General features: G+C 32.6%; 1 protein-coding gene across 1 annotated transcript; it reads right to left on the reverse strand.

Moving 5' to 3' along the window:
* On the reverse strand, positions 9875 to 11677 carry LOC109346156 (RING-H2 finger protein ATL16-like). Its single transcript, XM_019585561.1, has one exon. The coding sequence runs from the start codon at positions 11093 to 11095 to the stop codon at positions 10025 to 10027; it is 1071 nt and encodes a 356-aa protein (XP_019441106.1). The 5' UTR covers positions 11096 to 11677; the 3' UTR covers positions 9875 to 10024.

Genomic DNA, 14008 nt, shown 5'->3' on the forward strand with positions numbered 1-14008 from the left:
AGTCTCGGGGTGAGATATTGTAATTACAACTCATAATATTTAGTGGAAAATCTCTTGTGCTGCAAGAGTACTAGACTAGCCTTTGGTGGACAAGAAGGTGAACCATTATAAAATTCTGGTGTACTCTCGTCTCCCTTTATCTATTCAATTATTTACTTGTTATTTTCTGCAAATTATTTCCGCTGCTCTTAACTCTTGATATTACAGAAAAAGTGATCATAATTTTAAGTCAACTAATTCACCCCCCTTAGTTGCAATCTCAGTCTTACAATTGGCACCAGAACTATTTTTTGAGTAAGTTATTCTCAAGCCTGATCTTATATTGAAGATGGCCTCAAGATCATTCCTAGGAGAAGGTTCCACATCAACCGCCCTCCAAGCTTTGTTGGAGAGTGCTATGACTTTTGGAAGATCGGAATGAGAATCTTCACATAATCTCAAGACTTGGACATATGAAATGCAGTTGAAGAAGGTCCATATGAACCCTTCACAATAGTCAACAATGTAAGGGAAGTAAAGCTAAAATCTTCATGGAATGATGAAGACAAAAAGAAAGTGCAATACGACCTTAAAGCTAAAAACATTCTTGTGTCGCTCTAGAAGAAAAAGAGTTCCTTAGAGTGTCAAGTTGCAAAACATCGAAATATATTTGGGACACTCTAGAAAGGATACATGGAGCCAAAGAAGTACATAGGTCTACAACAAATAGTAAAGCATCAACATCAAAGCAAAAATCTACGTTCTCTATATGCAGAAAACTAGATCATCTTGAATGTGCTTGTCCAGCCCTACAAAAACATCAAACTTTCAAAGGAAAGAAGGACAAGAAGCATAGAAGAACAAATGTTATATTAGAAGATAAAGATGACGGTTCAAATGCAGAACTTAGAATTAAGGAGCAATCACATATTTCATTCATTACTTCACACAATTCAAATGACGAATATGAGGTTAGTAACTCTAAACCAAATGATACTTTTTCATATGATGAGTTATAAAATGCTTTCTATGATTTACATCAAGAATATGTTAAGCTTTCCAAACTTTTCCTAAATCAAAAAAATGAAAATTTTATTTTGGAAAACCATAACAAAGTTCTAAAGAAAGATATTGAAAAACTCACTTCTTCCTCATGTCAAAAATGTGTTACTATTGAAACTAAAGTTTCAACATTAAGTCTTGAACTTAATAAATTCAACAAGAACAATAACAATTTAAACAAGATCATAAAAGTCCAAATACATTCAACAGACCGTAGATGTCTTGACTATACAAATAGTCATGTGGCTAAAAATGAGAATATATTAGGAAAAACAATCATGGGAAGTATTATAATGTTTCATAAAGAAAATGTTCATACTAATCCTATTTTTAAAATAAAATCTTGGACGCATAAGCATCTACCCACTTGTTTTTACTATGATAAAATTGGTCACACACCTAACACTTGTCATATTAGAAAATATGGTGTGTCATCTGGCCAATATAAATGGATAGAAAAATGTGCTAACCCCGCAGGACCCAAATCACATTGGGTACCTAGAAAATCTTTTTAATTTGTTTTGCAGGAGTGCTTGAAAGCCATAAGCATAAATGTATTATCATGACAACGGCTGTTCAAAGCACATAGCACGTGGAGTTTCAAAATTATCATTTATTCAAGTAATAAAGGCCTTGTTACCTATGTAGCGAACATCCAAAGAAAAATCCTTGGTATAGGTAATGTTGTTATTTTTTAAATCTAAGCACATGGTTTCTTTCAACAGACCATTCCAGTTACTACACATGGACTTATTTGGCCTCTAAAAGACAAAAAGTTATGATGGTAACTACTATGCTCTTGTTATAGTAGACGATTTTTCGAGATACATTTGGACTCTATTCTTAGTTCCTAAGAATGAGACATTCAAAGCTTTTAGCATTTATGCTAAAAGAGTTTAAAATGAAAAATCACTAAAGATCGCTGCTATAAGAAGTGATGATGAGAGAGAATTTTGAAACTCTTCATTGGAAGAATTTTGTGATGATCTTGGTATCAATCACAATTTTCTGCTCCTAGAACACCATAATAAAATGGTGTTGTAGAGAGAAAAAATCGATCTTTAGAACAACTGACTCGCATAATGTTGAATGAAACAAACTTGCCAAAATATTTATGGGCTGATGTAGTAGGTACTGCATGTTATGTTTCAAATCGAGTTCTTATAAGACCAATTCTTATGAAAACCCCCTATGAACTCTTTAAAGGTAGAAAACCAAACATTTCTCATTTGCATGTATTTGGTTGTAAATGCTTTGTTTTAAATAATGGTAAGGATAACTTAGGCAAATTTGATGTAAAAATTGATGAAGGAATCTTCTTAGGCTACTATCTTATGAGTAAAGCTTATAGAATTTTTAATAAAAGAACTCTAGCCATGGAAGAATCCATTCATGTATCTTTTGATGAAACCAATCCTGAGATAAAGGATTGGTTAACTCCTAATGAGGAGGAATTTTCAAGTTCTTCTTCAAATGAAATTTCTATTATTGAACCTACAACTGATACTGAGCATCTGAAAATGAATGATAATCCACCCCTCTCAAGTGGAGCATATTCATTCAGAGTTACCAAAATAATGGAGAACTCATCGATACCATCCTATTGATAACATTATTACTGAATTAAATACATGTATCACTACCCGACGAATGCTTGATAAAGCGTGTCTAAGCATGACCTTCGTGATTGATGAACCAATCGAGGATGAACACTGGATTCTTGCTATGCAAGAAGAATTAGACCAGTTTGATAGAAATGTAGTTTGGGAACTTGTTCCTATATCGAAAAACAGACATGTTATTGAAACTCAGTGGGTATTTCGTAATAAATATGATGAAAATGCTATTATTGTTAGAAATAAAGCTAAACTAGTAGCCAAAGGATACAATCAGGAAGAAGGTATACACTTTGATGAAACCTTTGCTCCAGTTGCTAGACTTGAAGCTATTAGGCTATTACTTGCATATGCCTGCTCTTTGAATTTTTAGTTATATCAAATGGACGTAAATAGTGTTTTCCTCAATGGCTACATTCAAAAAGAAGTTTTTGTTGAACAACCTCCTGATTTTTAAGATTACAAACATCATTCTTATGTTTTACAAATTAAAGAAAAATCTCTATGGCTTAAAGCAAGCTCCTCGTGCATGGTATGACCGTCTAACTAAATCTCTACTTGAAAAATGTTTCAACAAAGGAAAGGTCGACACCACACTCTTTATAAAGAAAATAAATCATTATACTCTACTAGTTCAAATTTATGTAGATGATATTATTTTTTTGTTCTACTAATGAGGTTTTATGTAATGATTTTGACAAAATTATGCAAGGAGAGTTTGAAATGTATACGATGGGGAAGTTAAATTACTTCCTTTGACTACAAATCAAAAAAAATTATAATGTCTTTTTCATAAGTCAATCCAAGTACTGCAGAGATTTGCTAAAAAGATTTGACATGGATGGCTGCAAGCCAATAGCTACTCCTATGGGATCCGATACTTACATTGATACAGATGAAGCATGAAAGTGCATTGAAATATCAAAATATCGAGGTATGATTAGATCTCTTTTATATTTAACTGTCAGTAGACCTGATATCATGTTTAGTGTATGTTTGTGTTCACGCTATCAACCTAAAACAAAAGAATCACACTTAGTTGCTGTTAAGAGAATCATGAAATACCTTAAAGGTACATCTAACGTTGAGCTGTGGTATCCAAAAGGAAGTATATGTGATTTGGTTGGTTATTCGGATTCAGATTTTGCTGAGTGCAAATCTTAGAGGAAAAGTACAAGTGATACTTGTCATATTTTGGGAAATGCTCTAGTCTCTTGGTCTTGCAAGAAACAAACATATGTTGTCATAAGCACTGCTGAAGCTGAATATATAGCAACAGGTAGTTGTTGTGCCCAAGTGTTGTGGCTTAAACAACAATTACGAGATTATGGCTTAGAATTGGGGTGCACTCCTTTAAAATGTGACAATTTTAGTGCTATAAACCTCACAAAGAATCATGTTATGCATTCTAGAACCAAACACATTGATATAAGGCATCACTCTTTAGGGACCATATCCAAAAGAAGGATGTGTCGGTAGAATTTGTGGATACTCATAACCAACTAACATATATATTCACTAAACCTTTGGCTAAAGAACCTTTTTATAAAATTAGACGAGAAATAAGCATTCTTAATGAAGCTTACTTATCTTAACATGACTATATGTGTGTTTCATCATGTTTATCTCATGCCTACTTGTACTTAAAAATGTTTACTTATGTTTAAATAATTCAAAATTTGAGTTAAAAATCTTTTTCATAGCTTAAAATTGCATAAAAATCTAATTTTATAGGGTCAGTAACCGGTTACCCAAGTAAGTAACCGGTTAACCAAACTTGTTGTTTGAAATTCTTAAATTTTTTAAATTGAGTAACCGATTACTCAAAGGTGAGTAACTAATCACTCTGTAGAGATATTTATATGAAATTCCATTTTTTGACACTTTTCTTCCTCTTTTCAAACCCTCTTCGTAGCCACCATTCTCTCTATCTAAAATCTTCATTTTTGATCCGTTTTGAGTGATTTTTGTGTGCATTCATATTATGTTTTCACTTCTAAACACTTCTAAACCATCATTTTCCTGTTTAGTGGCCTAAATCAAAAATCCAAAAAAAAACTCCAAAACCCAAAAACCTAAAAACTCAAAAACCTCAATCCATGACTTCCTCTTCTAGATCAAAGAAGCAACACACAAATGTGACTCAGAGGAACCAAGGAACTTCATCTTTGGAGTCCAACCCTCTTGACTTAGCGCGGCTTCTAGAAAATGATGAGCAACATAAAATCTTTGAGGAGCACTTCCATGGTCGCACTATCTTCACCCCCAAATACGGTAATCTCGGGAATTTTGAGTTTGAAGATTTTCTATTTCCTTATCTCTTTAGACAACAAAACCTTTTCGATTTCTGTTGTGAATTGAATGAAATCTATCCTGAAATGATTAGAGTATTTTACTGTAACATGAACTTTAGGAAAAACCATCTCACTTCCTATGAAAAAAGAAAAGACATTACTTTGGATTTGAAAACCATGAGTTCATTGTGCTATAATATACCCTATCAAGGGAGCATTGCATGTTTTGGCCTTGTATGCGAATGAGATAATTATGATCGAAAATATTTTTACTATTCTCTATGTAGAATTACCAACGAGGAAATAGAAACGCTTAAGCAACAAGATTATGGTGAAACTGTTAAAAATAGAGATATCCTATCTGCTAGACATCTCAAACTAGAAGACCATTTGCTTCATTGTTTTCTGAGTTATGTCATCTTTCCAAAATTTTCAAACCACTCTCAAATAAGTGACATGGAACTCCAATTAATGTATGCTATGAAATTTAATCTGAAAATCAATTGGACTCTGAAGATAATGAGACAAATGTGGTCTGTAAGAGGAACCCAAAGCCCTTTGTCATATGCAATCTTCATAACAAAAATCCTTGAGCATTTCGGTGTTTCTAATGCTGGAGAAACTAAGGTCCCGCTTAATCCTCGTGAAAGCCATATTGATATGGATGTAGTCCATAAAATGGGCTTCACATATAATCTTCGTGACCAGACCTACAAGCATAAGAAAGATAGACCTCCTGCTCCTGAACCAGAACCTGCCCCCGCTAATCCCTGTGAACCTCAACCTTCTGAGTTTCATGCTCAATCTTCCTCATCTTCTGTCATGCCCTCAAATCAGATGAGTTGATTTCTCTTCGAGGCTACATCACTAACCGGATGGATGCCTTTGAGATACAGAATCAACAAATCCAGTTTGAACTTCATTGTCTCTCTTCTAAGCTGAGTAGCATGGATGTTAATGAAGACAGTTCTGAGCATTAGTCTTATATTATATCTGTTGTTAGGCTTTTCTTGTTGTAATGTTATTTTTTTTTGTTTCGGACAAACTTATATTATGTTGTTTTTATTTTTGATGTTTACATTATTACTGCTTGAACATCTTTTTACTTTTATGTTATTGCTCCAATTCCGTTATATCTTGATATCCTTATTATTATATGTATGAGATATATATCCTATTTCATGTATGATATATATATTGTGCTAGAAAACTCTTGACTTTTCTACTTTTTGATGAAGTCAAAATGGGGAGAAAAGTTGGGATAATATATTTTCTGTCAAAATTATTTGAGGCACAAAACTCCAAATGAAAGGGGGAGCATACTCAAGACAAGTCAAGAATATCACAAAGTGTGCTGCTCTTAGAAAACTACACTGTTAAGAAGATATTGATTTGTAATCATCAAAATGGGGAGATTGTGAAGAAGATCTCTACTCCTGACCTTGACACGGTTTTGATGAAGACACCAACATCACCAAAAAGAAGAAAATGAAGAATACTTATGAAGACAATGAAGATTCAAGCTTCAAGATATTCAAGATTTTTAGTCTAAGTCTAAATAGGTATTTCTATCCTATACTCTTGAATATATAATAGTAGTATTGCTCAAAACATTTTAAAAGAAAATTGAAACACTTCAAGTTTAAATAAAACAATTTTCAAAATACTGTGTAACAAGTTACTGAAATCTGAGTAACATGTTACATGAGTGAGAAATCAGTTATCCAACAAAAATTGAACTGAGTAATCCATTACTGAACTTTGGGTAATAGATTAGTCAAGTTTCAATGTTCTTGAGTAGCCGATTACTCTAACATGAGTAACCGATTACTCTAAGTGAATTTTAAATTCACTGTTGGACATAACATTTGGGCAACCGATTACTCAATGTTGTAACCGGTTACTGAGAGCTTTTGCATCAGATTTTCAAATTCAAAGTGAATGAGTTTCAACCCAAAAGACATGGTTTCATTCCAATCAATTCCTACCCTTTCAAAGAGGCATTTTGGCTGGTTGGAAAGCCTATATAAAGGCATTGAAACTCATAATCACAACACACAACTTTCATACAACTCTCACACAATTCTAAAAATTCTCTCACTATTTTTCTGCACTTTTGCACTCAGTTCTTAAACTTGTAAAAGAGAATTTTCCCGAGTTACTTGAAGTAATTGTTTCAAAGTTTTACAAACCTATTGAACAATATTACTTAGTATACAAGAGAGTTATTGAATTGCAAGTGATATTACATTTCATACTTGTAAAGACAATCCAAGCCACTGTTATAATTCTTCATTCATTGAAAATACTTTCTTTCACGGGGTGTGATGAGAAAGGGGATAAAGTTACTTGGAAATGTGTTTTCCATGGTGATAAATATTAGTGAGTTTGTAAGGTACATAGGAGTCTCGGAGTGAGATATTGTAATTACAACTTATAATATTTAGTGGAAAATCTCTTGTACTGCAAGAGTACTGGACATAGCCTTCGGTGGACAAGAAGATGAACAAATATAAAATTTTAAGTCAACTAATTCACCCCCTCTTAGTTGCAATCTCAATCTTACATGATTGTCCATACGAACAAATATCACTCCTATGAATAAACTTTTGGCCTATTTGAATATTTAGTCTTACACTATTAGACTAATGTCTTGATGGTATCATAAAACTGAGCCTACTTAATTTGTTATACACTTACATTTAAATTTTGTCACGTAAGTAAATTTTGTAATATAAGACGGTGAGTGTGAAATTGATGTTTATTTTAACATTTTTGGTCTAGTAAGGCTAATGCATTGTACGAGGCAATAAAATTAAGGGGATTATAGACTGCAGGGATATGGTGGGTGATGGAGGTTAGGGTATGAAGCTTTTTGGTTAATGAGGAGATCTTAAAAGGTTGAAGTTGATAAACAGTGTTTTCCATAAATGGACAAGGGAATATTCCATCAGGAACTAATGTTATTATGAATTTATGATTGAAAGCATTTTTTTTTTGAAAAAATAAAGGAACAAAACAAATCCAAACAAAAAATGAACATCCAAAATGATATAAATGACAAAAAGTGTATTTGAACTTCAATTATTTGGAAAAATGATGTGACAAATTCTTAACAAATTAAGGCACTGATTATTGGGACTAATAAGAAAATTGTTGTGTTTGTTAAAACACACTAAGGTTTCATGGGATGAGGCTTCCCTTTAGATATGGACCAAACTACTACGGGAAATCTCTTAGAAGAGTTTCATTATTATTGAATTAAAACTTTAATTTTAGATGTGGTGTCTTATTTGTGGCTCTCTAGTCTTCCCATATCCAGTAACAATAAAACTCCCTAGTAGTTTGAGGCTCTCCGTTCACAGTCTAGTCCAACAAGTAATATCAGAGTTGATAGTTCGGCTGGGATATGATGGATTTAAGGGGTAGCAGCCGAAAAGTGTGTGGTACCGAGGGGAGATTGTTGGATTTATTTAAGTGTGAAGTCTCACATTAGATATGAGTGGAAAATCGAAAGGGTTTTGATTAAAGACGTGGTATTTAACTTACGTCTCTTCACTTTTCTCATACCCCTAGTAACAATGAAACTTCCCGATAATTGAAAGTTTCTCGGTCGTCTGATCTAGCATATATGAATTTAGATTAAATTTTTTTTTATCTTAATTCATCATGTGAGGTATAATTATATTAATTTTTCATCACATTTAGATTTGACTGTTTAAATTAATGTATTATAACTAAAATGTATTTTAGAAGAGTCACACCGTAATTGAATTTATTAGATATCAAATTTGAGATATCCTTTGATATCTTTATAATTTTAAATACATAAAGAGGTAGATGAGTAATACTAAATCTCCCAAACTTTTTACCGAAATTATTTTTCCACTTTTGGGATTAAATCTTTTTCCAATTTTAAGATGTATTTTTTGCCTCAAACTTTTACGATGATAAAGTCAACATCTCACGGATTCTAAAGTGTGCAATCCATGCCCATGCTTGTGAGCACATGCTCTAGAAAGAATGCAGAAAAACTTTGGAGGATTGTATTATGAGAATAACAGGGGATTCTTTGAACAAAATTAAAAGTAAAATGATATTAACATAAGTAAAAAAGTAGAGTTGTCACTATTACTGAGGAGCTGAGCTTACAAGAAATTATTATGTGCAATCAAGTTTTTGGTTGGTGAAAATTAGAACAATTAATGATTGATTTCTCTATACATTCAAATTATGAACTACTACCACAATTGACACAAATTCCATGTTATTTTTTAATGTTGGATAGGATCTTAGGATGATGACACATTTTATGTGTTTATTACCCGTTCCAAGTTCCAATCTTACATATCATCTTGAGCTTGTGAACCATGACTACTACTACTACCTATAAACTTGGTTGTTCTTTTATATAAAATATTTCAACTACAAATTAATGATTAATTGCTACAAGCTGGAAACAGGTGAAACTTGGAACAAGAATGCATCACCAACCCAACCAAATATGACCAAACTTTTCCTTCCATCTACCAAAATTACAACACATATACAATGTTCACAGCAATATAATTTTGGTGGTTGTATACTACTTATCAATAGAAAAGGACCCCCTTCATTTAAATACAAACTAATAATTATGTATCTACTTTATTCACCCTTGGATTCTCATTTTAGTATTTTGTGTCATTCCCTTAGCACTTTTCTTTTAAGCCAAATCTCCTTTTGATATTTTTCTAGAATAAGACATGGAATAGCTTAATTGATCCATAGTGGGAAAAAACTTTTGATTTACAAAGCTAAGATTTGATGATTTCAGCAATGATGCTCATAATCATAGCTCCATGTCATTTGAACCAAACTGGACCATACCTCACATGCCATTATAAAAAAAACTCAGAAACATCATAGAGAAATTATGGTTTCAAAATAAAATAAAATCCATTTCAATATTTGTGTGTCATACAATCCTATCACCTATTCATACATCTAATATCTCTATCTAACAAAAAAAACATCAAATTCTAAGAAACATGAACATAATGAAAAGAGGGTAGGACAAAAAAAAATGAAATTTCAGGGGTCTAAATGAATAGGTTGCACAGAACTTCTGGATCTACTTCCATATCCAAAGGAAAAGAATGATCTTTTGGCTCTACTACTACCACTGCATTCTTCAATGAAGTTAACCTCATTAATAACTTGCTTATTCTGATGCTGCAATGCTTCTTGAACTGCCAAATAGTAGTGTCTGTCCCCTGATGAATCCATTGAAAAAGACCTCCTTATAGGTTGCACTGAAAACTGTTCATCTTTGGCTCTAATATCAATCCACTCATCTCCCATGCTTGTCACTTTATTATGCAGCTTCCTTGATTTTTTTCTTTGCTCTAACTTCCTTGGTGAAGGACTAATAATAGGGCATGTTGTTGGTAACTCTAAAGCATTGTTTTGGTTTCTATCATTATCATTATTGCCCAATTCAATCACAACAAAATCTTGGTCAACACTAATGTTGGAGTTTTGGTGTTGAGGAGAAGAAGTAGTAGTGCTTGTGTTTAGAAGCTGATCAATTTGGAATCTGCTTGTTAAAGATATGCTTGTTCTACAAAGTGGACAATTTGCATTGTTCTGAAGCCAAACATCTATGCAATCAATGTGAAACACATGGCTGCAATTTGGTATAATCCTAAGCTTCTCATCTTCTTGAAACTCATTCAAACAAACAGCACACTCACAAAAGTTTCTTTCTCCAAATTCTCTATTACCAATGCTACTACTACTTTCTTCTTGTTGTCTCTTGTATTGAATCAATGGGATTAATCTGATCACTGCCTCGTCTAGGCCGCGAGGTTCGGTCCCTGGAGAGTATATAGGCGACGTGTCTTCGCGCCTTGTTGATGGAGAGAAACGTCTTAGGATGTCAATGCGGTGCCAATTGAGGCAGCATTTGATCACAAAGATGTAGTAGCTCACAAGCAAGAAAGCTGTGGCTAATATTCCTATTATTGCAATTGCTATGATGGGGAAACTTGTGCTTGAATGATGCATATGAGGGTGAAAAATTGAAGAACTCCCTTGACTTGTGATTGGTGAAAGTGCTTGTGATGATGAATAGATCAAGTATCTTTTGCTTACAAGATCCATATCAGATATGTTATAGAAAATGCAGCCAAATGGGTATTCTCAGATCTTGAATATATAATATAAATAGTAATAATAATATACTAATAAACACAAGACATGTATAGTAGAACTTGGAAATGAAAGTTTATGGGCTGAAAATAAATGGCACTTTCCTAGAAAGTTATGGCATGTGTAGTGTAATACTTAAGGGTATAGGTAGACTATGATTTTCAACAAGAAAAGAAAGTAAAAATAGGAAAATATTTGTGACAAGTTTAATGAGTCAAGTATATGGTAGTTGTTGTCAAATAGAGATAAGAGCTAGTTTTGGATCAATTAATGAAGTGAATTTAAAAGCAGATTTGAAGACCTACCAATGAAAAAAGGATGAGTATGGAGAAGAGAGTGAAGAGAGAAAACTCAAGTGGTGTTTAAATGAGGGTGGTGGTGATGGTGAGAGGGGACAAGAAATTAAGGGCTTAAAATACAATGAGTGTTGAGTCTTAGGTAAGAGAGTACATGTAGTTGGTGAATTTCTCAGAGAAGTTTGGCTAGAAAATTATTCAAGTGTCTCCGTCATTGTTTCATTATTTTATATAAGAGAAGCATCAGGAAAAAGATCTTGTCAATTAATGGAGAGACAAATATCACACAATAACACACAAAACATAATATGTAATAACACTTTTACCCTTTTATTTAATATGAAATTACATTTTTGCTATTGAAAATATGAGGAAAAACAACCACTTCCATAAAGATATGGTCCAATTTTATAATTGGAGTATATGTAGAATGCATGAGGGTCTATTAATAGTGATAGTGGTTAACAAGGACCAAGGCATGGCCAATGCACCATGTGTGTAGTGCATTTGTCAAAAAAATTGGTACAATGAGTGATAAATGTATTGAGATCTTATGCATATATTTGAAGGATTTCATCATAATTGATCAAGGAGCGTACAAATAGTTAAGTTGTGTCTTTAAAAGAGACTTCTATTGGATTTGGATACCCCAATTTGTAGGGCACCAAGAAGAGTACCCATTTGCAATTATGATTCTTGTCCCTTTCTTTCCACTTTTTTTTTCTTCTAGTATGCTCAAACTTCAATTATAGAGATTAAAGCAGAATTTCAAAATCATGGATGTTATGACTTTTTACAAATAGATCATCAGGAATGAATAATAAGAATACATACAAACAATTTTATTTTTTGGAAAAAAATTGAATGAAAATGTATAATATATATATATATATATATATATATACCATTTAGAGCTTAAGATAACATGATAATTAGTCTTTAGGACACATAAAAAGCACCATTACCATTTCAATTATATGTAGTCAGAATATTTTATTTATAAAAATGCGTCTCAATGTATTAAACTCTTACTTAGTAGGGTTTGAAAAGAGTAGAACACTAAATAGGAAATTTTGAAAAAAAGTTAATGATAATAGTTCTACACATTAATTCAATCATTCACAAGTTAATAATAGAAAGATCAAAAGCATTATTGGTTGGAACTTAATTGAGAAAGGTACCATTTATGTATAATTGAAGGGCTAATGTCCCAACCATGATTTTAGATGTGACTGGTGCCATCATAATTATAGGTCATAATTAGATGCAACACAGCAATTTAAAACTTTAGGAAACCATATATTTAAGAAAGGGCCATTTGCTTTCAATCACAACCAATCATAAAGGATAAAAGTCTCACACCTCACATGCATCCAACCATTAATGAAAGATATGTTGACTATGATATCTCATTAGTCACAACATTTTTGCCCTTTGCCACAGCCTATCTTATTTGAAAAGCTTTGGCTAAAGAAACCCAATGGTATATACATAAAGGGAAAAAAAATTAGTGGGTCCTGAATCTGATACTATGCTTTATAGCAAAGTCAAATCCGTGTACATCTTCCATAGAAAAAAGAAAAGGTACAGAACCGACACATACTCATATTTTTGCTTGTTGACAAAAACTAGAAACATATCAGCTTAGGTAAGAAAAAAGCAGACACAGTCACACTTTGCTTTCAAAGTTTCAAAAAGTGTTTCACACACTAGTCAAAGGTTGAGGCCCCAGGGCAAAGAAACTTCTCATACCTTTAGGACAAAATTTCCTAACTCTTTGAAAATTTCAGCCTATGTTCAAACTTTGGGTAATGGGCAAACAAATTAAATAAATTAAAGTTCCTTTCTTATGTTCTCATTATAGAATTTTGCAGCTTCTTCTTAGGTTTGGTTGAAGGAATACTTGCCTAAAAAGTTGTACAAATATGTTTGGATGCATTTGTTAAATACTTGTATTAGGGGTAATTCAATGGCAAGGTAAACCCATTCAAGAGATTGAGTTTCTCATTGATTGAACTGCAGCATAAGGTGGGGAAATCTACCTATTGTGAGATTTCTTTCACTCCAAATAATAAAATTATCTATAAAGAAATGTCCAATATTAATCCAATGCACATTGTTTATAGTTCCTAAGATGCATGCATAAAACATGTATGGAGAAGCACTTAAAGTCAAATTAATTAGGTGAATGAATAAATACTTACTGCTTGGATATATTAATCTTCATCATACTTATTCGATAAACAATACGAGTACGCAGTTCATTTATTGTAAGATTTAATTTAAAATTAATCTCAAAGGACACAACCCCATTTTTTTGGGCAAGTTGAGTTGGAGAAGGCCTAATCTAGAAGGAGTCACATTGCATATAGCTCTTTCAATTATTGAGATTTGAGAAGTTGCAGACAATAGGCAGTGACTACTGCTACCATTGTCAATTTCTATGTTGAATGTAACATATGACTATGACTATATCTATTTTTTGAAGATTTTACTTTCTCATTTAAAATATCAATTCAAAGTCTTGGTCTCCAAGCTTTGTTGACCCAAGTTTTATTATTTTGTGATG

Source organism: Lupinus angustifolius, chromosome LG04 (genome assembly GCF_001865875.1).
Source record: "Lupinus angustifolius cultivar Tanjil chromosome LG04, LupAngTanjil_v1.0, whole genome shotgun sequence".
In the NCBI taxonomy this organism is placed as follows: Eukaryota; Viridiplantae; Streptophyta; class Magnoliopsida; order Fabales; family Fabaceae; genus Lupinus; species Lupinus angustifolius.